Below are 21,941 nucleotides of genomic sequence, written 5' to 3' on the forward strand. Positions count from 1 at the left end.
TCACATGCTGTACCGACTAAACCAGCCAGGCTCGGCTCCCCTAATTGTTTTACTGTTTTATAACAAACATTCTTTTCATAATTGAAATACAGTATAGTAATATTAAATAAGTCTCTGGAACATCTTTGACCCTCCTCCAGGCCAACAGGTCTTGCGATTGTTCAGCTGGTCAAGGTCTCTCTCCTAGACACTACTTCTAGCTGTCCTCCACACTGCTACAAGCTCTTCCCATGCTCCAAGAACTACTTATGCCGGCTGCCTTCAGCCCGGACTGTTCCCATGAAATCCAGATCATGTGGGCAATGACCAACTTGCCCTCCCCAGTTTGGTGTAATGGGCAACTCAAAATTTATATATCCCAAACCCAAATCTTGATCTACTCTCACCCTCAACCTACCCCTCCTCCGGTTCTTCCTCAAACTTTGCAAGCAGTAACAGCATCTTTCCAGGGGTTGGGGTCAAAAACTTTGACTCCAATCATCCTGAATTCTTCTTTTTTCTCAGTTGGCTTGACCTCCATTTATTTTTTTTTAAGATTTTATTTATTTATTCATGAGAGACACAGAGACAGAGGCAGAGACACCGGCAGAGGGAAAAGTAGGGTCCCTGTGGAGAGCCTGATGCAGGACTCATTACCAGGACCCTGGAATCACGACCTGAGGTAAAGGCAGATGCTCAACCACTGAGCCACCCAGGCGTCCCTTGGCTCTACCTTTAAAATGTATGCAGAATATGACCACTTATCACTATCACCGCTGTCACCTTTATCCCAGCCACCCACACGATTGCGGTCACTTCCTAAATGGCATCCCTCCTTCCTCCCCAGAGCCCTTCACAGTCTACAGACACAGACTTAGGATGGTTCAATTTATGATGTTTTTGCCTTTACGACGGTGTGAAAGAGATATGCATTCAGTAGAAACCATACTTTGAATTCTGAATCTGGATCTCTTCCCAGGCTAGCGATATGAGGCGCGATCCTCTCTCGTGATGCTGGGTCGTGGCATCTGCAGCAATCACGAGGGTGAGGAACCTCTGCGCTGACAGCCCTCCCGTGCCCAGACAACCACTTTGCTTCTCACTTTCTGGACGACACTCAGTACATCACATGAGAGAGTTAACACTTTATTATAACATAGGCTCCGTGTTATCATAGATGATTTTGCCCAACTGCAGGCTAATGCAAATATTCTGAGCACGCTTAAGATCAGCTATGGTGGGGACGTCTGGGTGGCTCAGTGGTTGAGCATCTGTCTTTGACTCAGGGTGTGATCCTAGTTCAGGGATGGAGTCCCACATCGGGCTCCCCGCAGAGAGCCTGCTTCTCCCTCTGCCTGTGTCTCTGCCTCTCTCTCTCTGTGTCTCTCATGAATAAATAAATAAAATCTTTCGAAAAAAAAAAAAAGGCCAGCTATGGTGTTCTGTAGGTTAGGTGTATGACATGCATTTCCCCTTAGGATATTTTCAGTTTGCAATGGGTTTATCGGGGTGTTACCCCACTATAACTCAATGAAGATCTGTATTCTATACCCAGCAAACAGAGCAATTCTGTTAAAGCCCAAGATGGATCTCAGCTCTCCTCACGTCCCTTATCTGCTCCTGTGGCTGGCATCCCAGTCAGAGAAAAAGCCAAAGGAAGTGGTCACTTACAAGGCTCCTCCCCAACTTCTCTGACCTCACCTCTTCTAAGGTCTTCCTTACCCACTATGCTCCAGACATCCACGCCTCCTTGCTGTTTCTCCAACATGCAAGGCATGCTTCCAGCTCATGGTCTTGCACTTGATGCTCCTTCTTCCCAGAATGCTCTATATTTGCTCAAATGCCACCTTCTCATGGAGCCTGACTGGCCTAGTCGGTGGGATGTGGGGCTTTTGATCTCCAGGTTGCAAGTTCGAGCCCCACTTTGGGTGTAGAGACTACTTTAAAAAAGAAATCTTAAAAAAAAAAAGTCACTTTCTTAGCAAGGCCCTCCTTGACCGTTGAAATTATTTTGGAAACTTAGGAGTGTCTGGGTGGCTCAGTCGGTTGAGTGCTGACTCTTGATTCCAGCTCAGATCATGATCTCAGGGTCCTGGGGTAGAGCCCCTCTTTAGACTTGCTTGAAGATTCTCTCCCCCTCTGCCCCTCCCCCTGCTCACTCACTTTCTCTCTCTAAAATAAATATTTAAAAATAAAATAGAACAAAATAGGAAACCAACCTCAAACCTAGCATCCCCTACTACTACTTCCTACTTTGTTTTCTCCATAGCATATTATCACCACCTTAGAAGTTATTTATCTTCTCTTTCCTCTCCTAGACATGGACTCCATGAGGGCAAGGACTTTTGTTTGTCTTGTTTTCCACCATGTCTCCAAGATCTAGAATAGTCAGTGCACTGTAGATGCTCAGTTAACTTTTTTTTTTTTTTTCAATAGGCTCTACACCCAGCACAGAGCCCACTCGGCTTGAACTCATGACCCTGAGATCAAGACCTGAACCGAGATCAAGAGTTAGACACTTAAACCAACTGGGCCACCCAGGAGCCCCAGCTCAGTTAATTTTTGGTTAATGGAAGTCAGATCCTTGATACTCTCCTCCTTGTCTGCACAATAAAGTTCAACATTCAAGGAAGGCCTCCCTCACTGGCTTCATCTCTTACCCATGCATACCCTCACACCTGAGTGCCACAGAAGGTTCTGAGGTTCTCCAAATGCTCCCCGCCTCACCCCCAGTGTCTGGGCACACTCCTTCTGTCCCGAACACCTCCACCATTCCCTGCTGCAATCTCACTTCTCCAACACCCAGCTCAGATGTCATGGCCTCTGGGAAGCCACCCAAGATGCCTCACATACTGAAACCATGTCTGTCTCTCCCTTTATGTTACATCTTAAGTGCAAAACAGTGGCTCGAGCATAGTTTCCTAGGTAATGTTTGATAAATGAATGAATGATTGACTGAGGGTAAGACCTCTAACAGAAGAGTTTAAGGTGAAAGGCACACATCTATTCTTTATTCATTTTTCATACTACCATTTAATATGTATATTAATAAGTGATGCGTGGTATGACACTGGGGCCCTCTGAGGGCATAAGCTGTGTCTCCCCCTCCTGCCCTCTCTCCACAGGGCCAGACACTGGGCTCTGAGAGTGCACCCATGACCCACCCCACCGATTCACCCTGTACACGGGAAAGCACTCCGGACTAAGAGTCAGGTAGCACCTTCCCGGCCACTCATTCTCTGTAACCCTGGCAAGTCTCTCTAGCAAATGAGTCCTGGTTGTGCATCTGCCAAATGGGGGGCACCACCAATGCTTGCTCTGTGGGCTGCTCAAGGTTGAGGTCTGGACAACTGGATAGGGTGTGGCTGCCTCTGATGCCAGGCGGCATCTAAGCTAGTCAGTCTCTGGCCAGATTTCCAGGGAAGGAGAGATGGCTGGAACAGTGTCCCTAGCCTGTCTGCCAGCCAGCTAACCTGTGCCCAGTCTGGGAGAAGTGCCAGGCCCAGGCACACTGGGCAGCAGGGGGCTGGCCCAGCTCCAGAACACCTTGGCAGCCCTGGGGAAGGGAAGAGGAAGTGCTTGGCTTGAGGTGAGGAGGGTCTGGGCCAGGACACAGAGGGGACAGCTGGGGGCAGTATATGGCTGCTTATGTCAACAAGATGCTGGCAGGGATCAGAACAGAAGCATCTGCTACAGACTAGCCCCCACCTACCAGCCCTCTACAGGCTGCTAAGATCTTTCCATTAGTGCCACAGTGAACTGGGCCCCAGGCTTAACTGCCCCCAGCTATAGAGACAAATAGGATCTCAGGCCTGGGGCTGGGACTCAGGGTTGGGATTGTAGGGAAAGGGGCAGGAGAGCAGGCTTGAGCTTAGATCTCCCTTCCCCAGAGAGAGAAGGGTTCCTGCGTCCCGCTGGGTGTGGACACTAAGGGAAACAGGGTGGTCACCCAGCATCAGACCTATGAACTGAGAAACCCTGGGCAAAGAGGGGCCAGAGCCTGAGTCTGGATGAGGTGTTGGGGGAAAGTGGGAAGGGTAGGGCTCAGAGGGTAGGAACTCTGGAGGAGGTTTTTGGCTGGCGGAGGTTTTTGGAGCGGAGTGCTAGAGGTTCCGAGGCCATAAAATCAAGGGGTTTTCGACCTCCTGCAAATCCTCAGGGATGTGAGGAGCTCTGGGGGTGAAGATCCAGGTGAAGAACGAGGGATGGGCTACTGGGAGGCTGAGTGCAGGGACGGAGCAGGGGCTCTGCGGCCCCATCCCAAGCAGGGAGCGCGCGGCGTAGGGCACGCGACACGCGGAACCGGGTCCCAGGGCTGCGACCCCACGGCGCCGGCCCGGGGCCCGCGGCGGAGCTGGGGTATGGGCGGGGCTGGGTCCCGGGGGGCTGGGGCGGGGCGGGGCGGGGAGGCGGGGCTGGGCCGCGGTCCGGGGGGGCCGGGGGCGGGGCTGGGCCGGGTCCCGGGGGCCGAAGGCGGGGCGGGGCGGGGCGGGGCGGGGGCCGGGGGGCCGGGGGGCCGGGGCGGGGCGGGGCGGGGGCGGGGAGGCGGGGCTGGGCCGCGGTCCGGGGGGGCCGGGGGCGGGGCTGGGCCGGGTCCCGGGGGCCGAAGGCGGGGCGGGGCGGGGGCCGGGGGGGCCGGGGGGCCGGGGCGGGGCGGGGGCGGGGGCGGGGAGGCGGGGCTGGGCCGCGGTCCGGGGGGACCGGGGGCGGGGCTGGGCCGGGTCCCGGGGGCCGAAGGCGGGGCTGGGGCGGGGCCAAGGCAGGGCGGAGCCGGGGCGGGGAGGCGGGCGGGGCCGGGGTCCCGGGTCCCGGGGGCCGAGGGCGGGGCCGGGGCGGGGCCGGGTCCCGGGGGCCGGGGGCGGGGCCGGGGCGGGGAGGCGGGCTGGGCCGGGGTCCCGGGGGCCGGGGCGGGGCCGGGCGGGCGCTGCGCAGCCGCGGGGCGGCCGCCGCGCATGCGGGGCTCACACGGCTGCAGCCGGCGCCGCTGCCACTCCCGGGAGCATGAAGGACCGAACCCAGGAGCTCCGCACGGTGAGTCCGGCCCCCCGCGCCGCCGCTCGCCGCTCGCCGCCCGCGTCCCGCGCTCCGGCCGCCCCCCGCTCGGCCTCGGCGGCCCCCGGGCGACGGCCCCTGCGTCCCCGGCCGGGCGGGAGGGAGCGGTGCGGAGCCGGGGACCCCCTCCGGTCCCGCCCCTCGGACCCACTCCGGGTCACGGGCTCGCGTGAGCTCGGCGCCGTGGGCCCGCGGGCTGGCGGCCGGAGCCCGGGGTCCTGGATAAACTTTTCGGCGCCCCCTTGTTTTGGGGGGTCGGGGGACGATTCTCGGGTGCCGGTGGCGGGACGAGGGCTGACCTCTCCCGCGGCCCGCGGAGCCGGTCCCGTGTCTGTCGCCCCACTGTGCCTCGTCATTGGCCCCCCTGTCCCCCGCACGGGTGTGGACGACGGCCGGGGGCGGTCCCCCGCCTGAGCCCCGCCGCGGGGCGCGCTGCGGAAACCGGGCCGCCGGGAGGGGCGCGCTGCTCGCGCTGGCGCTGTCCCGCGGGGCGCCCCGCCGCCTCCGTCACCTGTGGCTCCCGTCACCTGTGGCTCCCCACCCCCGTCGCGCTCCGGGTCTGCTGCCCACCTCGGCCCCAGAGGGGTCAGATTCTCACCCCCCCACCCCCGCCCCGTCTACCTTCCTGGCACCTGGGGAGCCCCGGTGGGCGCAGTTTTCACACCCTTCCGGGGTTCCTGGTCTGATTCCAACTTGAACCTATTTTTCCACCTGTGCCTCCGAGGCCCCTGGGGTGTGGCTCCTGGGGCGGGGTTTGGGGGGAGTTAGAGGCTGCGCAAAGGCTCTGACCAGAGCCCACCGTCTCCCAGCCCTGACATGCTCCTCATTCCCCCCCTCCCTCCTCTCCCCTGGCGTCTGGCGTCTACCAGACGTTCTCACCTCTGCCCTTAGAGATGGCAAGCCTGGGGGCGTGTGGGGGCAAAGAAGGAAATGAAGCCTGTGTTTGGGGGAGGGGGGCCTCAGGGCTCTAGACCAGGCTGACTCTTGTCTGATCCGCTCGCTGACCACCCTCCTGTCTAGCAGGTGCCCTTCCCACGGTCCTGATCTGGGGTTGGGGGCGGGGGGCAGGTAGCTCAGTGGCTGCGCAGAGCCCTCCCCCAGATACCCCACTTGCAGCTAGAGACTGAGGTCCTCTTATATGGAAAGTTTCAAGTGTACTTTGGGTTTTTGATACCCTGGCTTGACCTTTCCATCCAGAGGTTCCTTACGTTTGTGCCCCGTCTCCCCCATTATACCAGGCTTGTCTCCTGGGCAGTCTGGAGCTGGGATCTGTACTCTCCTGCCTCCATCTCCACCACCACCCCGCTTGCTCTGGCTACCAGCCCCCACCCTCCCATCAGACCATTTATTCCTGGCCAAAAGCCCAGCCCCCAGGGTAAACCTCAGGAGGTTTCAAAGGAAGAAGATGGTCCCTCATGTCATATATGATGTCTAAACACTTCCCCTGCCAGCCCTTGCGGTTGCCCTCAAGCTTCCTGTGCTACGTTGAGTCAAAAAGAATGTTATCTCGGGAATGAATAGCCATGTGGTGCATTTGCTGATGTTTGGGTGCCTGGTGGGTCAGACAAGAGTATATGTGGTAGGGGAACACAGTCCTTTACATGTAACAGGGTCTCTGGTTCATCAGCTGTCATCCTCGCTGCTAAAGGGGAAACTGAGGAACAAGAGAGCAAGTGGGACTCATGGTAGCTCAAAAGGAATGGTAGAGAAGGGCTTTGCCTAGTCCCAAAGACAGATTTAAATCTGTCTGGGACTGGGGAACCACCAGGAGAGCTTGGGTTGTAGGGAGCTTGAACCCAGATCTTTTGCTTTGGTGTGTGTCTCTGTGACCCCTCACCCCTCCCGCCCCCCACACCCCGACCGACATAACATAAACACTAGCCATGGTGGTCCTTTAGATGGTAAGGCCTGGCTTCTCTGTGAATTCACTGAGGCTTCCTCTAGACCCCACCCCTCAGGCATTCAGAACCTAGGGAGGCAACTGAACCCATTGCTGGGTGGCCCTGCCCATTGGGGGTTTCTTGCAGCCCACACTGGGTGGGGTGGGACAGTTAGTCTGGTTGGGGGGGCTGTCATTCCCACAAGTCTCCCTCTGGGCCTTGGGTTCCCACCTATGAAAGTGGAGATAATAAAACCTAAAGCCTAGTTTCTCAGGGTAAGGGGTGGTCACAGGTCTTCTGAATCTGTCTCTGTATTTAGGGGAGACTTCGAACCCCAGGCATCAGAATTCTCAGATCAGAATCCCCAGGAACCAGGAGGCCAGTACTGCCTGGGCTGGACAGAGGGGTGCTTGGGGCAGTGACTTGCACCACTGCCAGCCCTCCCTCCCTCCCCCTTTCTCTTTCCCCACCCAACGCCACCACATTTGGAAGGAAGGCAAGGGAGCTTATTTATAAAAGTCACACTTGGGGAAGGAGCTGGCGCATTTCCTCAGCGCTCTGCAGGCCAGGCCCAGCCCTCCAGCCTTCCCCAGCTCCCGCTTCCCATGCAGCTGATCTTTCAGTTGTACAGAGTGAAGGGATCATCGGGGGCCCTCGGAGATCAGAAAGGCAAGCCAGGGGCTTAAGAGGGGCAAAGACTTGCCCAGGGTCACACAAGCGGAGAGACTTGGGGCAAGGTGTCCCCTGGGCAGCCCTACCTGGCATGCAGATGTTTCCTTCCCCTCATTCAGAGGCCTCCCTGGTTTCCTTTCTGAGAACTTCTTGGAGCTGACCACCCATCCCTGGGCCCAGAGGGTGTTTATCTCTGTGCTGAGCCATGTGCAGCACATGGGGCCTGCTGAGGACAGAGGACAGAGAGGAGGGAGTGTTGGGGCAGCCAGACCCTGAAAGAAGCCTTCCTAGAAGAAGAGAGCCTGGGGTGGTCCAGGAGTTGGGGATAAATGGGAGGAGGGAAGGTGGTCTGAAAGGAGGGACCCATGGGAGTAAAGGCAGAGAGGTTGGAATGCCCAACAAGAGAGAATAGTGGGTGGTCTGATGCCCCCTCACTGGAGTAGGCCTGGGTGGGTAGGGAAGCCTAGTGTGCCCCTTTGTCCATCTGTTCCCCCTTTTCTCTCTCATGGCTGAGAAGAGACTGGGTGTCCTGGGCAACACCAGGGAGGTTCTTGCCTTAACCTCTCTGTGCCCATTTCATCACACAGTGGAGCCAGCCAGATCCGCCTTGCTGAGTGGAGAAATAGGAATATAAGAGTAGGTCTCCTTAGAGTTTCCCAGAAGAAACAATGGGTTAGACACATTTTCATCTGGGGTGCAGCCAGAATGACCTTCAGGGACTATCTAGTCCAACCTCCTCTTTCACAAATTAGAAAACTGAGGTCTGGAAAGGGCCAGGGTCACACAGTGTGTTGTGGGGTGTGGGGCAGAGGCCAGCTCCTCTCTACCAGATGAGGCTACCTCCTGGAGCTGCCCTGGGGCCCTGCTCAGTGGCAGGGATCTGGTGGAGAAGGGCATACATAGAATGGGGAGAGGGTGAGGGGATCAGACCAGGGCCGGGTGGGGACAGGGAGCCCCTCTTTCGTTCCTCGAGACCCAGCTTGACCTCACATACCCCTGACTCAGCTCTGGGTCTCTCAGCTCTAGTGGTATTGACTTTGATTCGTCATTTAAAAGAAGGAGGGGGGGAAAATAGCCCTCGAGGCAGACAACAGCAAGTTCTGCACAGGAGGAATGAATCAACCCTGTTGCCTGGCCTCCCGCCATCCATCCCCGGGGACTGGCCTGAAGGCTGCCTGGCCTTGGAGCCTCTTGGAGGAATCACACTTTTGTTTCCAGGAAGGTATCCTGGAATCCTGGAGCCTCTGCCAGGAGAGACCACCAGAGCTGTCTGGCATCCGCTAGAAGTTCAGGGCTTCTGGCCAGTGCAGCTTCATTCCTGAGTGCCTGGACCAGAGGCCTCATGAGGCCAGAGTCTATCAGAGAGGAGTAGGATCAGACCACTGATTCTCAACCCAGGGTGGAGTTGGCAGGGGGGGCTTTTTGAAAACTTAGCCTTACCAGCTCTACACCCCTAAATTCTGATTGGGTGTCTGTGGGGTAGAGCCCTGGAAGCTGGCTTTGCGGGGCGGTCGGGGGGGGGGGGGGTTCTTTAAACCCTCCAGGGGATTATGGTGCTGGAGCAGGATTGAAACCACCGATGGATGAACAGAAAACACCACAACAAGTCAAATGTTGGATGGATGTGAGAGCAAGAGGAAGAATGTAGATATACCCCAGTTTCTGATTTAGGGAGTCCTTGGGAATGGGAAGTTTCAGAGGAGGGGCACAGGAGATGGAGGCAGAGCCCAGTTTGGGCCAGGTGGCTGGTAGGGTGCTCATATGGTGTCAGAGGCTTCCCTTCAGGGGCTTAATCTTGAAGATGTTTGCAGCTTGGGGCTTATGACCACCACTCTAGCTGCCACCTCAGGTCCCCAGTCCAGCCCTCTCTGAGGGCTGGCAGATTTCCAAGGGAGCTGGGGGCCTCATGATTCAAAACCATACGGGTGCCCCCTTTGTACATGTCGGCGTGGTCCACCCTGACCATCCCAGGACATTAGGAGATGGCATGCCAGCCTAGTTCCTCCTTCCTTTTGGGTCAGGAGTGCATCTGGGCTTGGGGTTTGTCATTTCCTTAGTGTCCAGTGAAACCTGATTGGGGTCTTACTTAACCTTGAGGATGTCTCTAGAAAGGTGCCATAGGGCTCTGGCCTAGATGTGGATGAGGTTGCAGGGGGCAACAGAGTCATGAGCCATCAGAGTCTCACAAAGCCCAACAAGGATCAGAACAAATGAAGACATTAAACAGGAAAGAAGGTCCTTAGCTTGAGCCTAAAATCCAGCCAAGTAGACATTGGTGGGGAAGGGCTTGGGGCTTTTCTGGACAGGAAGTACTACATGATCAATTTTATTGATCTCTGGTTGCATTAACAGAGGTAAACCATGTAAAAAGAGGGAGGGGATGGCCAGCTTTTTGGTACAATTTAGAGCACAACCAACAGTAGATTCAGTTTGTATCATGTACAAACTCTATCATGATAGAGGTTGGACCAAATGAGTCTGGGGTAGGGGCTGCAACTTAGGGCCCTGAGAGGGATCTGAGGGAAAGGGAATGGTCAACTTGAGAAGAAAAACCCAGGGAAAGTGTGGACATTGCCTTCAGATCCCAGGGAGAGGGTACCAACAGGTTCTTTATGGCGTGGGGCCATGCCACAGGAAAGGGACAATCGAGGCAGGCCAGGGTGGGCAGATCTGCCCAGGAAAGCAGTGAGCTCTCCATCACAGGGGGTGTGCAAGCTGAGGCTGGCAGCTGAGGCCAAGGTGACTTTTCAGGTCCCTTAGGGCCTGAGAGTCTGTGGCTGTCGTGTCAGGAGAGATGTGAATAGTGTGTGGGAAACCGGAGGAGCAAGAGACTGATCTGGGGCAGCTGGGGAAGGCTTCTGGGAGGAAGTGGCATCTAAGGATGAGGGGAATGTCAGCAGGTAGGTTGTAGCGGCAGGGAGATGGGTATAGGTGGGGTGTGCCAGGGTCCAGGTTCAGGCTGTGGCAGTGAGGTGATGGGGGGCAGGGGGGCAGTGGGTAAAAAGTCCTGAGGAGGAAGAAGTGCTAGGACTTGGTAAGGAAAGGGTCCTCACGGAGAATCCCCTCAAAGTTTTGCTTGGAGTCACCACTGGTGTGACCGAGGCTCTAAGTCAGGCCCTAAACCCTCCAGTTGACTTTGGGATCAATCTGAATGGTACCTTCGGGGTGGATCCTGACCTGGGAGCCCCAGTCAGGCCCTGGCCCAGGGGTCCCCTTCCTCGGCTCTGCCTTCATTGCCAGAGGTCCTGGAGGAGACCGTGGGCATCTTTCCTGCCATTCCCTGACTTCCCAGAAACTCCCTGACTCCAGCCTCAGTTTTCTGAGAAGTCTGTGCAGGGAGCAGGTTGGAGCTGCTGGTTGCTGGAGAACGTATGTCCTTGTTTTACAGACAGCCAAGCCGAGGCCCAGGGAGAGACTCCAGGCCAGATCCCAGGGGTCTCTGGCAACGGCTCTCGTCTCTGGAAACTCTGATGCCCTTGTCTTTGGCTCTAGCCGGTCATTACTCTTTCTGGGAGGAGAGCTGGAAAATTCTCCTTCTGTCCTTTCCTGTCCATCCCTATCTTTGTTTAGACCCCAAAAAGACAGAGAGGGCAACCTGCTGAAGGCTAGCAGGCTGCCCCAGAGGGGGCCCTGGGCTCCTCCAGACTGTACTCTGCCTCAGTTTCTCTAACAAGTCCTCCTCCAGCTTAGCTCCTGTGCCTGGCAACGTTCAAAAGTGTGGAAATGGCCTCTAGAGTCTCTTTGTCTATAGGTGGGCCTGGCTGGGGGGAGGGGGCCACCTGGTAGCAGCCACAGGCACTTGTGGGAGCGAGGATTTATTTTAGCTGCTGGGGGAGGAGGTGTGATCTCTTGATGAGAGGGGCCTGTCAGAGCCGCCTCCATAAAGCTCCCAGCCAACCCCCTCTCCTGTCTGGTCCCACTCTGGTGGGGCAGTGGGACCCTGAGAGCCCCAGGGGCACAGCCCTTTACAGACCATGCTGTGCCTTCCCACTCCGTCTTAGCCTTCTGCAGCCAGGAGTCACTGTCCCCACCGCTGCCAGCAGCAGACAGACCCAGGGGCAGGTCCCTCAGCCAGCCGCTGTCTGCGCGGGGCACAGAACCTGTCCCTCCCCAGCAGCCTGCCAGGTCCCTTGGCCTCCGTCGGGCCCTATTTTGGGCTCTGACCCTGACATAAGAGAGATCCAGGTGAAGGCTGGTGCCCAGCCTGCTCAGGTGACCTCCCCCTGGGTGCTGAGACAGGAAGGGGTGTGACCAAGTCTCATCACCCCAGTCTGAGGGGAACAGTCCCACCCTTGGGACCCTGGCCCCTGCCCTTTCAGCATGGTGGGCTGCTCACAGCCGCGACTCCAAGCAGGTGAGGGTGAGGCTGACGGGGGATGAGCTTGGCCAGCACATTGGGAAGTTGGAGGTGTTGTGATTACTCTGCCCCCGGATGGGGGTGGCTTTTGTCCGGCTTCTCCCTGGGTGGTGGGGTGGGGCCTAGGGCAGGCCCTGAGCCAGGTGAAGACTGGCCTCTCAGGCTGGTCAGGGCCCAGCTCTGGGCCTGGCGGGACAGAGAATTGAGGTCTGAGGTCAAGAATGACGGAGGAAGGCATCCCTGGGTGGCTCAGCGGTTTAGCGCCTGCCTTTGGCCCAGGGCGCAATCTTGGAGACTCGGAATCCCACGTCGGGCTCCCGGTGCATGGAGCCTGCTTCTCCCTCTGCCTGTGTCTCTGCCTCTCTCTCTCTCTCTGTGACTATCATAAAAAAATAAAATAAAAATTAAAAAAAAAAAATGACGGAGGAAGGGATGCCTGGATGGCTCAGTGGTTGAGTGTCTGCCTTCGGCTCAGGGCATGATCCTGGAGTTGCGGGATGGAGTCCTGCATGGGGTTCCCTGCAGGGAGTCTGCTTCTCTCTCTACCTGTGTCTCTGCCTCTCTTTCTTTCTGTGTCTCTTGTGAATAAATAAATAAATAAAAATTAAAAAACAAAAATGACGGGGGGAGAGCTGAGTTTGCAGAGCTGCACACACACAGGCTGCATGCAGGCAGTATCTCTCAGGCCTGCTTGAGGTGCAATGGGATGGCCCTTGTGTCAGCATCCCACCTCTTTGGAGGCAGGTGTGGGTGGCACTCAGGCCTCTCACTCCTGACATACCCCCCCACCAAAGGGAGCTTGGGAACTTTGAGCCCCATCCCAATTAAAACCTTTGGGACCAGGGACACCTGGGTGGCTCAGTGGTTGAGCATTTGCTTTTGGCTTGGAGCATGATCCTGGGTTCCTGGGATCGAGTCCCATATAGGGCACCCTGCAGGGAGCCAGCTTCTCCCTCTGTCTGTGTCTCAGCCTCTGTCTCTGTGTCTCTCATGAATAAATAAAATATTAAAAAAAAAAAAAAAAGCTTCAGGACCAGAAAGTAGAAAAGGCTGGTGTCCAGGCAGCCTGTCTCAGGCAAGGTCTGTGAGTTGGGGCCCCTAGCCAGGGAACCAAGCCTTCCCAGCTGTCCCCTTGGGTGAGAGCCATGCTGGGAGGACCCCAGTCCTGTGGGGAGGGGGCAGGCAGCTGGGCCAGGGAAGGAGTCCCTGGCCTAGAGGTAGAGACTTTCCCCATCACCAGCTCGGCAGGCAGGGCTTCTGTCTTTATGCTGGGTCCCCTGGGGTCCTTGAGGTCTCGCTGTGGCTGGGAGCTGAGGGCACAGCCAGACCTCATCCCTGCTAAGAGGACACAGGGCAGCAGTGAGGGCCCTGGACCTGAGCCTGCAAGCCTGCAGTATGTGGATGCTGGGTAGTTTATGGTCCCAGGTCCAGCAGGACCCTGTGGGCCTACCAGAGTTTTGCTCACGTGTACACACCCCTGTGCAGGCCAAGGACAGCGATGATGATGACGATGTCACTGTCACTGTGGACCGGGATGGCTTCATGGATGAGTTCTTTGAACAGGTGGGAACCAGCACACCCCACATCCTCGAATACTCTGGCAGACCTTGGTGGGGGGCCCATGTCTCACCCCCACCCCACCCGAAGCCTGGTCCAGCCTCTGCCCAGGGCCCACGGGCCTCCAGCTGGATCTCCTCCTGACCGGCTGGCCTTGGTGTGCAGGTGGAGGAGATCCGAGGCTTCATTGACAAGATCTCAGAGAACGTGGAGGAGGTGAAACGGAAGCACAGCGCCATCCTGGCCTCCCCCAACCCTGACGAGAGTGAGTGTGTAGGACTGAGGGGTGGCTTTCAGGCCTCCTAGAAGGCGCTGCTGTGGCGGGGGGGCAGGGGAGGGTGGCTTCCTAGAACCCCAGCACCCACGCTGTGTGTCGCCTGAGGGGTACCTGGGCCTGGCCCTCATGGAAAGCTTTGGGGAACACAGCTGGCCGAGGCCCGGGGTGGGGGTTAGTGCCTGGGATCCCCTGTTGGACCTGGGTCTCACACAGGTTTGTGTGAGTGGGGCGGCCGTCCTCGGGCCAGCCCTGCCCTCTCCAGGTAAGCCGGGTGGGTGGGTGCTGCCCAGCTCAAAAGGAAGCCTCTCCGCCCAGCCCCTCCCTTTCCTGAGCCTCCCCGGGGGAGCAGATGGCAGCGCTGAGCCTCAGCACCGTGGGAGGGCAGGCCGGCCAAGCAGGAGGAGCTTCCAGAAAGAGCTAGCAGCCCTGGCACCTGGCCCTGGTACCCCAGAGCTGGGCATTCTCAGGGCTCCAGGAAGTCACCTTTCTCCTTCCGCACAGGGAGCCTCTGTGTGTCTGCGTTCCACTCTGTCCCCACACAGGTCCCCCTGACCCTGCTGTCCCAATTCCTGGGGAGGTGTTGATGACTACACTGCCCTGTGCCAGGCTGACAGCATACAGGCCTGAGATTCCTTCCTCCCAGCCTGGGGGAGTCAGTGACAGCGCTGGGGGCCCAGGCCCATAACCTGGGCAAGTGCGCACTGCTTCTGCTTGCTCACCTCCTCTCGCTGCTCCAGCGCCTCTGGAAGACACCAGCTCACGGAGCCCCAACAATGCAAGGGGGAGGGTCCTAGCCATGGGAGGGCCAGGGGAAGCACTCAGGGATGGGTTTCTCCAGCAGGGCCTTCCTATCTGTGGCCCCTCAGCCCCAGTCCACTGGCACCCTCAAGCCCCCACAAGAAATCTCTCCACAGCCCCTAAAGTGTGTTTGAACCTGAGGCCAGTGCCAAGCTAAGCAGGTGCAGTGCCAGGCCCCTGGAAAACAAAATGAGTCCGCAGGGAGCCGGGAGACTGTCCTTGGAATGCGTGGGAAGGAGAGAGGGGCTACCCAAGGCAGAGCACACATTCAGGGTGTCCATCACGCGTTGCCCCTGCCCCCAGACATTTGTTGGGGATGGCAGCATGTGACATCTTATGTCTTTATGTGCATGTGTGTCTGAGTTCGTGTGTGTCCCTCCTGATGAGAGTCAGAAGGGGCTACCTGTGGGAACAGAGTCCTATAAAGAGCGAGGGCATTCACCTGCTGGAAGACGGGGTGAGCACAGGGCAACAGATGCCTGTTCATTTATCTTAGCTGCCTCGTGCCACCTTCCGCACAAAGTCTCCTCGCGTCGTACGGTCAGTAGCAGCTAGTTCAGATTTGCCACCGTGAGTCAGGACCAGCCGGTGGTCACTGATGTAGGGAGGGGGCTCCCCGGTACCGGTTCTAGAGCAGAGGGAGCAGTTAACAAGGAGTCACCGGGAAAGGTGGCAGCAAGCAGGGGGCTCTCCCGGCCGAGGCCTGCTCTGCCTTCCCTGGGGGCCGCCATCCGGGTTGGGCTATTTTGGATCTGAGCAAAAGAGGCAGAGACGTCAGAGCAGCTGGTAAGTTTCCTTTGTTTGTACGAATGAAGCGCCTTCCTCCGCTCCTCGAAGCCCCCCACCTCCCAATCCATTTAGTAGGTGCCCACCCAAAGTAACTGCTGTAAATGCCCTTCCAACACCCTCTAGGAGAGGGCCAGCCCCAGAGGAAAGCAGATGGTGGGTAAGAAAGGCCGAGCAAGAGCTCAGTCCTGGTTTCTTCCGGGAAGCAGAGTCCTGGGGTTGCCCTGAGCTGGGGCAGGTTGCTGAGGGAGGCAGCCACCTTGTCCCATTTGGCCAGCTAACCCCTCACTGGGGTGGAGCAAGCTGGGTACCCCCACGGCCTCCGCCAGCTTTAGAGAGACAGTTCAGCTGGAACAAGGGCCAGAAACACTAGGCTGTGGCCATCCCCCAGCTTTGCCGTCACAGGACCAGCCACCTGCTGCTCCAGGGCCACCTGTGTGCCAGGGGGCCCACATCCCTGAGGTTCTTTTCCATCAACTCCCACACAGGCCAGGTGCCTCATGCCCCCATCCACCCACTGGTACTCGGCAGTTGGTCTCCATTGAGCTCAGCACCTGGAAAGGGGGAGCAGTGACTCTGCATAGAATAGGGTCTACCCCACCCAAGGTGCTCAGTGGAGGGGGACCCACTTCAGCCTCCCTGGCCCCTGGCTCTGTCACCCTGGTGGCTGGATGCTCATCCCCCCAGAGCTACCAGGTAACTCTAGGTAAGCCCGCACCCCCCCCCCCCCATCCGACTCAGGCAAGCATCAAGTAAATGTTCCCCAGTGCCAATGCCAGCATTGCCAGCTGCTCCACAATTATTTCTGCCTTAAATTTAGACCCGTCTGTTATCCGCAGGGGGTGGGAGAGCCAGAGAAGGAGGAAAGGAGGCTCCTCGGAAGCAGCACAAGAGGGGGTGAGGCTGCAGCTCCTGTGGCCCCAGGCCCAGGGCTGGAGGGGCAGGCAGAGCCTTAGCCCGCGGAAAGGGGAAGGCTTGGGACCTGGGCCTGCCCGCGGGCTGAGCCTGAGCATCAGGTCACAGGGGGAGCCCCGGGTTTACCCTGTCCCCCTTCTCCCTCCCCAGAGACAAAGGAGGAACTGGAGGAGCTCATGTCTGACATCAAGAAGACAGCAAACAAAGTTCGCTCCAAGTTAAAGAGTGAGTCTAAGCTCCAGGCCTTGTCTGGGCAGTAGAGGGGCACTCTGGGCCCGCTTCCCTGCGTGGCCCTGGGGTCTTGCTGACTCTCGGGTACATTAGGTCTTGGTCTCCTTTTTGTGGGTGCCGTCATGTGCCCACTCACAGCTGCTTCCTGGCAAGGCTTGTCTGGGGCCAGGCTCGGGCCGTGCCTTGGGACAGATGCCTGAGGCTTCAGTGAGGGAGTGCCCCCCCCCGCCCCGGGCAATTGTCCCTCACTTCAGCAAGAGGGGGTTCAGGGGGCGGTCAGCACTGCCTGGTCCTGCCTGGAAGCCCTGGTGTGTTTGTGTGAGCACAGGTGCAGAGCTCCTGCAGATCGGGGCCACTAGACTGACCCTACTGGGTGTGGGCCCTCGTTGGGCACATGGGATTCCTGAGCAGAAGGCATGGTGGGCCTGAGCTGCCCAGCCTCACACAAGCAAGCACTCACACGCACAGCTTGCTGTGTGCCGAGGCCTTGCAGATGCCTGTGCGTGTCGGCCCCCATCAGTGCCTGGCGCTCCTGCTTCCCCCTGCTGCCCACAGACCCCCTCACAGTGCACACTAGACCCTCTCCTGGGGAGGTCCCGAGCCAGATCCTGGCTGGGGATGGGGATGGGGAGGGGACATTGGTGAGGGGACAGGTATGGCTCAGCAGCCCTCCATGCCTCCAGGCATCGAGCAGAGCATCGAGCAGGAAGAAGGCCTCAACCGCTCATCCGCAGACCTGAGGATCCGAAAGACACAGGTGCTGCGGGTGGGGCTCTGGGGCGGGCCATCGGGCACCGGAGGCCCTGGTGCCCTGCGGGTCTGGGCCTGACACCTGTACCCCCAACTCACACCCCCAGCACTCCACGCTGTCCCGCAAGTTTGTGGAGGTCATGTCCGAGTACAACGCCACACAGTCGGACTACCGCGAGCGCTGCAAGGGCCGCATCCAAAGGCAGCTGGAGATCAGTGAGCTGAGGGCGTGGGGCTGGGGCCGAGGGCGGGGGCGGGGCTGCGGCCGAACCCTGCGGAGTGTGCAGGGCTCACTGAGACCCCTGCACGCAGCTGGCCGGACCACGACCAGCGAGGAGCTGGAGGACATGCTGGAGAGTGGGAACCCCGCCATCTTTGCTTCCGGAGTGAGTGTGAACTCCCCTCACCCCGTACCCCTGCTGTGTGTCCAGAGTGCTGGGGCTGGGCAGTCTCTGGACACGCCACCTTGTGAGGCAGGTTTCAGAGAAGGCTGAGCCCCAGAGGAAGAGGGACCAGACTGAGGCCACGCAAATGACGTGGCAAAGGTATAATTAAGACCTGTCTCCTGGTTCTTCCCAACTGGGTCTACTTTCTTGCTTCTCCTGTTTGCCACTGGCCAGGGGCTCCTACTACCATCCTCAGGGCCCTTTTCCTCTCTTGGGAGACATGGGTGCCCTTGGCCATCTCTACATTCAAGTGAAGCTTGAGCAAGCGGGGACGGCATCCTGGAAGAGGTGGCACACAGGGATGAAGGCAGCTAGGGTCTGTGGGTTCCAGGAGAGGAGGGAGGGGCAGTTACCCTGTCTGGGAGGCTGACCGGAAGGAGTGGGGAGAAAGGTGGTTCAAGGCCTGGGTCCTTGGGGCAGTCAAGTTGGTCTCTGTACAAGGGTGGTGAGCAGTTACTGTGTGGCAGGCACAGGCGGGGAGTGTCACTAGCCCCACGTTAATACTGAGAAGTCCAGCTCAGATGCCTTTGCTCTTGGCCTGCTGTCCTGGCCCTGGCACCCGTCCCTACCCCCTGGAGCAGGCTCCTGGGTCCCAGCCCACTGCTCCCACCCTCTAGATCATCATGGACTCCAGCATCTCAAAGCAGGCTCTGAGCGAGATTGAGACACGGCACAGTGAGATCATCAAGCTAGAGAACAGCATCCGTGAGCTGCATGACATGTTCATGGACATGGCCATGCTTGTGGAGAGCCAGGTGAGAGCCTCGGGCCCCACTGCCCTCCACCCGCCCTGAGCCCACAGCAGCAACCCAGGGCTGCACTAACCCCTACCCTTTTTGCCTGACATGCTGCCCTGCTGGGGAGGGACCAAGGCTCCAGGTAACTAACCACCCCCTGTTGAAACGCCTCCAGGGCCGTGCCCATCTGAAGGACCCCATCCTCTGCATGGCTCTGCTACTGGGCTCTGGGTGCTGCATGGTCCTGCATGGCCCTACACCCAGCCTTGTCCTGTCTTATCACCCGTTTGTCACGTGAGCACTGCGGACAGCCACTTTTCTAGGAGCTGGACATCGAGCAGTGACCAGGACAGCTGAGGGCCTGTGCTAATGTGTGTTGGGTGAAAGGCAGCATAAGTAAATGACAAATGGAATGTTCTTGAGTTGTGCTGGGTGCTCAGGAGATGTTAGGAGGAGGCAGTGTGATAAGGCAGTGGTCCTCCAACTGGATAGGGCCCAGGAATCACTTGGCAGGCTTGTAGGTTTCCTGGTCCCTATGCCCAGAGCTTGGTAGGTCAGAGTGGGGACCCGTGAATTTGCATTTCTAACAGGTTTGAGGGGGATGCTGATGCTGCTAGTCCTAGGGCCACACTTGGAGTAACACTGTAAGAGTCCCTGTGGTGGCCACTTTGGATGGAGGTGGTCAGGGAAGGCCTGAGGAGGTGGCATTTGGGCTCGGAAGACTTCCCATGGTGTGTGAAGAGTGGGACCAGCAGCAGCACAGTCCTGAGACTGGCAAGACCCCAGCTCATTGAGGAGGTCATACGGCTAGAGCTTAAGGTTAGGGGAAGGGGGTGTGAACAAGAGGGAGACGGCGGTTCTGGGCTTCTGGATTCTCTTCTAGACTGAGTATGGGCATGGTATGAACTGAGTCAGGAAGCCGGGGGGCCCCGAGGAGGCTGCTGCTGCCATCAGCTAATAGACCTTGGGGATACGGACCCCAGAGGAAGCAAGCAGTGGACTTGAAGGGAGTGGTCATTTTTCACATCGCTGCTGCTGGGGGATCTTGGGCAGCATCATGGTTGGAGTGGCATCTAGGGGCTGCTGGGACCAGATGGCTCAGAAGGGCTACAGGGGTAGGCAGGGTATCTTAAATGTTGAAGACGGAAGACAGAGCTGAGTGGAACCACCATGCCCACGAGGAATGGCACCCTGTGCAGAGCACCAACTCCAGGCCCTGCCTCCTTCCGCCTCACTCCTGGCCCAGCTGAGCGCCCTTTGCATGGTCTCTACCCCCTTGGCTGAGATTGCATGGCCAGTTCCTCCCCAGGATGCCTGCTCCCCAGGGAGAGGAGGAAGCTGCCCAGGGAACCTGGCCCGAGGGGTACAGGTGAAAGGTGGCACCCCATCCTTATGCCTCCACTTTTCTTTCTCTGATCTCAGGGTGCTTTCCCGGAGTCCTGCCCTGAGGGGGACCCCCCTGGAGCTCACGGACACCGGCCCTGCAGGGGGAAATGATTGACAGGATCGAGTACAACGTGGAACATTCGGTAGACTACGTGGAGAGGGCTGTGTCTGACACCAAGAAGGCTGTCAAGTACCAGAGCAAGGCGCGCCGGGTCAGTAGCTCCCCTCTGCCCGTTAGAGCCCCAAGGTCTCTCCCCACACTTGACTCCATCTGAGCCCTCACCCCAAGTTCTTCAGCTCCCTGCCATCACCGCCTCCTGGGTCCATTCTGGGCGGCACCTTCCCCAGGTCCAATTTTATTTCCATCCTCCGGACCCCCAGCCCTCAGTGCCACTCAGGGGCTCTTCTCCCTTGTGTGCCCCACTCCTCTAAGCTCTGACCCAGCTCTCAGCCTCAGCCTGTGTCTGAGGCCACTCCTTCCTGCCTCCCCCATGCAGAAGAAGATCATGATCATCATCTGCTGCGTGATCCTGGGCATTGTCATTGCTTCCACCTTTGGAGGCATCTTTGGATAAAAATCATCCCACCTGCCACTCTACTCCGGATGGTCTGCCCTCAGGAGGCCCCCTGGCTGCTGCTGCCTTCTGGCTGGGAGCCCCTTCTTTCCCATACTATCCTGCTCCTTTCTCTGCCATCGGGCCCTCCATACCCACCCCACCCTGAGCCGTCGTGTGCATGATCTCTGTGACCGTGTGTGTCTGTACTGAGGAGCCGGTGGGGTGGGGCAGGTCAGCAAAGAACAGACTCAGGCCCTGGCCCAGGCCGCCTCACCCTTCCCAGGTAGCACTGCCCAGGGTAGCCATGCTCCCCTCTCCTTGCCTTCTACTCCAGCCTGGGGTCTGCCCTCTCCTGGGACCAGGACTCTCTCTGGACCCCAACCTTGCCTCCTACTGCCTGGCCCATCTGCCCTGACCTCTCCAGCTGTCCCAAGCCGAGCCCCCTGAGGGGTGGGGACCAGCTGGCCACATGGTGCTGCTTTTCAGGTTAGGGGAAGGGTGGCCCTGAGAGACAGCCCAGCTCTAAGCCTCTAACAGCTCATCACTGCCAGGGAGGCTCAGGGTGCTGTGGCCAGGTGGCTTTTGGCTGTGTCAAGACCGGGCTCCCTCCCCTGCCTAGGGGCAGAGTCCAGCGGGTCTTGGCATTTCCCCTTCCCATGTTCCCACAGCCCCAGGAGCAACCCCTTTGGGCTCTCCCTGACCCCAGGTAACATACTTCCAGAGGCTGTCTGGTGCCTGGTTTCCAGCCACCCTTGGAGCTAGGGAAGCAGATTGAGCCCAGAGGGCCTCTGCCATAGCCAAAACCCACACCCTGGGCCAGCCACTCTTCCCGGCAGGCCTTGGTCAGGTTCTCAAGCCATCGTGCGTTGCATGTTTGGGACAGTGGTCCCTGCTCCCTTGTGCTCTGGGAAATCAGACTTACTTCAGGCCTGCAATCACATCCTGCCCTTGCTGTCCTCCACTGACGTGCCACGTGGGTGTCTGGTGTCTGGGATGCAGTATTCAGCAGCCAGCCAGGGAGGAGCACCTCCCTCCTCCCCGTCTTGGGGGCTTCTCAAGTCAGAAATGTGCCCCTGCCCGAGACCCCTCTTCCTCGTTGACAGGCTAGGAGTATGCATGCGAGTGCATGCAGTAGGGGACGGGGCCCCATCTGTGCCCTGCCTTCCCCTCAGCTCTGCTCCTACCCAGTGACTGTGACCACTGTCCGTTGTTGCCTTCTCTATCAGCCACTTCCCTCCCCGCCTTCACCCCTTCACCAAAGGTCTTGGTACAACCAGCTGCCCATTTTGTGAAATTTTTATGTAGAATAAACATTTGTATCTGTACCGTGCCTCTGCTGTAGATTTTTTGCTACCAGTATCCTAGCCTTAGAATTTCAGGGTGAACGTGCACAGCACTAACAGGAAGGAGGGGCCCGGAGGGGCCCAGAGGGCCCCTCCACCCCAGCTTAAAGGCTGATGATGCCTGTTCTGTCCCGTGGGCCATATCCATACCCTCCTCCTGCTTTTTCCCAGAAGTCACAAGCGATCCCCAGATGCCCCCAGTCTTAGCATGCTACAGC

General features: G+C 58.3%; 1 protein-coding gene across 3 annotated transcripts; it reads left to right on the forward strand.

Moving 5' to 3' along the window:
- The first annotated feature begins 4,896 nt into the window (after positions 1 to 4,896).
- STX1A (syntaxin 1A) lies at positions 4,897 to 21,710 on the forward strand. 3 transcript variants are annotated; one of them, XR_005360546.1, is made up of 10 exons: positions 4,897 to 5,010; positions 13,426 to 13,503; positions 13,663 to 13,762; positions 16,424 to 16,498; positions 17,188 to 17,261; positions 17,362 to 17,470; positions 17,567 to 17,640; positions 18,318 to 18,455; positions 19,860 to 20,035; positions 20,321 to 20,359. XR_005360546.1 is itself a non-coding variant. In XM_038539100.1 (10 exons), the coding sequence occupies exons 1-10, from the start codon at positions 4,981 to 4,983 to the stop codon at positions 20,396 to 20,398; spliced, it is 867 nt and encodes a 288-aa protein (XP_038395028.1). In that variant the 5' UTR covers positions 4,897 to 4,980; the 3' UTR covers positions 20,399 to 21,710. The 3 variants fall into 3 exon arrangements, 2 of the variants coding, with proteins under 2 accessions (XP_038395028.1, XP_038395029.1); XM_038539100.1 differs by having other exon boundaries at positions 19,925 to 20,035; positions 20,321 to 21,710; XM_038539101.1 differs by lacking the exons at positions 4,897 to 5,010; positions 13,426 to 13,503; positions 13,663 to 13,762 and adding exons at positions 14,482 to 15,029; positions 16,198 to 16,255 and having other exon boundaries at positions 19,925 to 20,035; positions 20,321 to 21,710.
- Positions 21,711 to 21,941: the final 231 nt, after the last annotated feature.

This window comes from Canis lupus, chromosome 6, assembly GCF_011100685.1.
Source record: "Canis lupus familiaris isolate Mischka breed German Shepherd chromosome 6, alternate assembly UU_Cfam_GSD_1.0, whole genome shotgun sequence".
NCBI classification, from domain to species: Eukaryota; Metazoa; Chordata; class Mammalia; order Carnivora; family Canidae; genus Canis; species Canis lupus.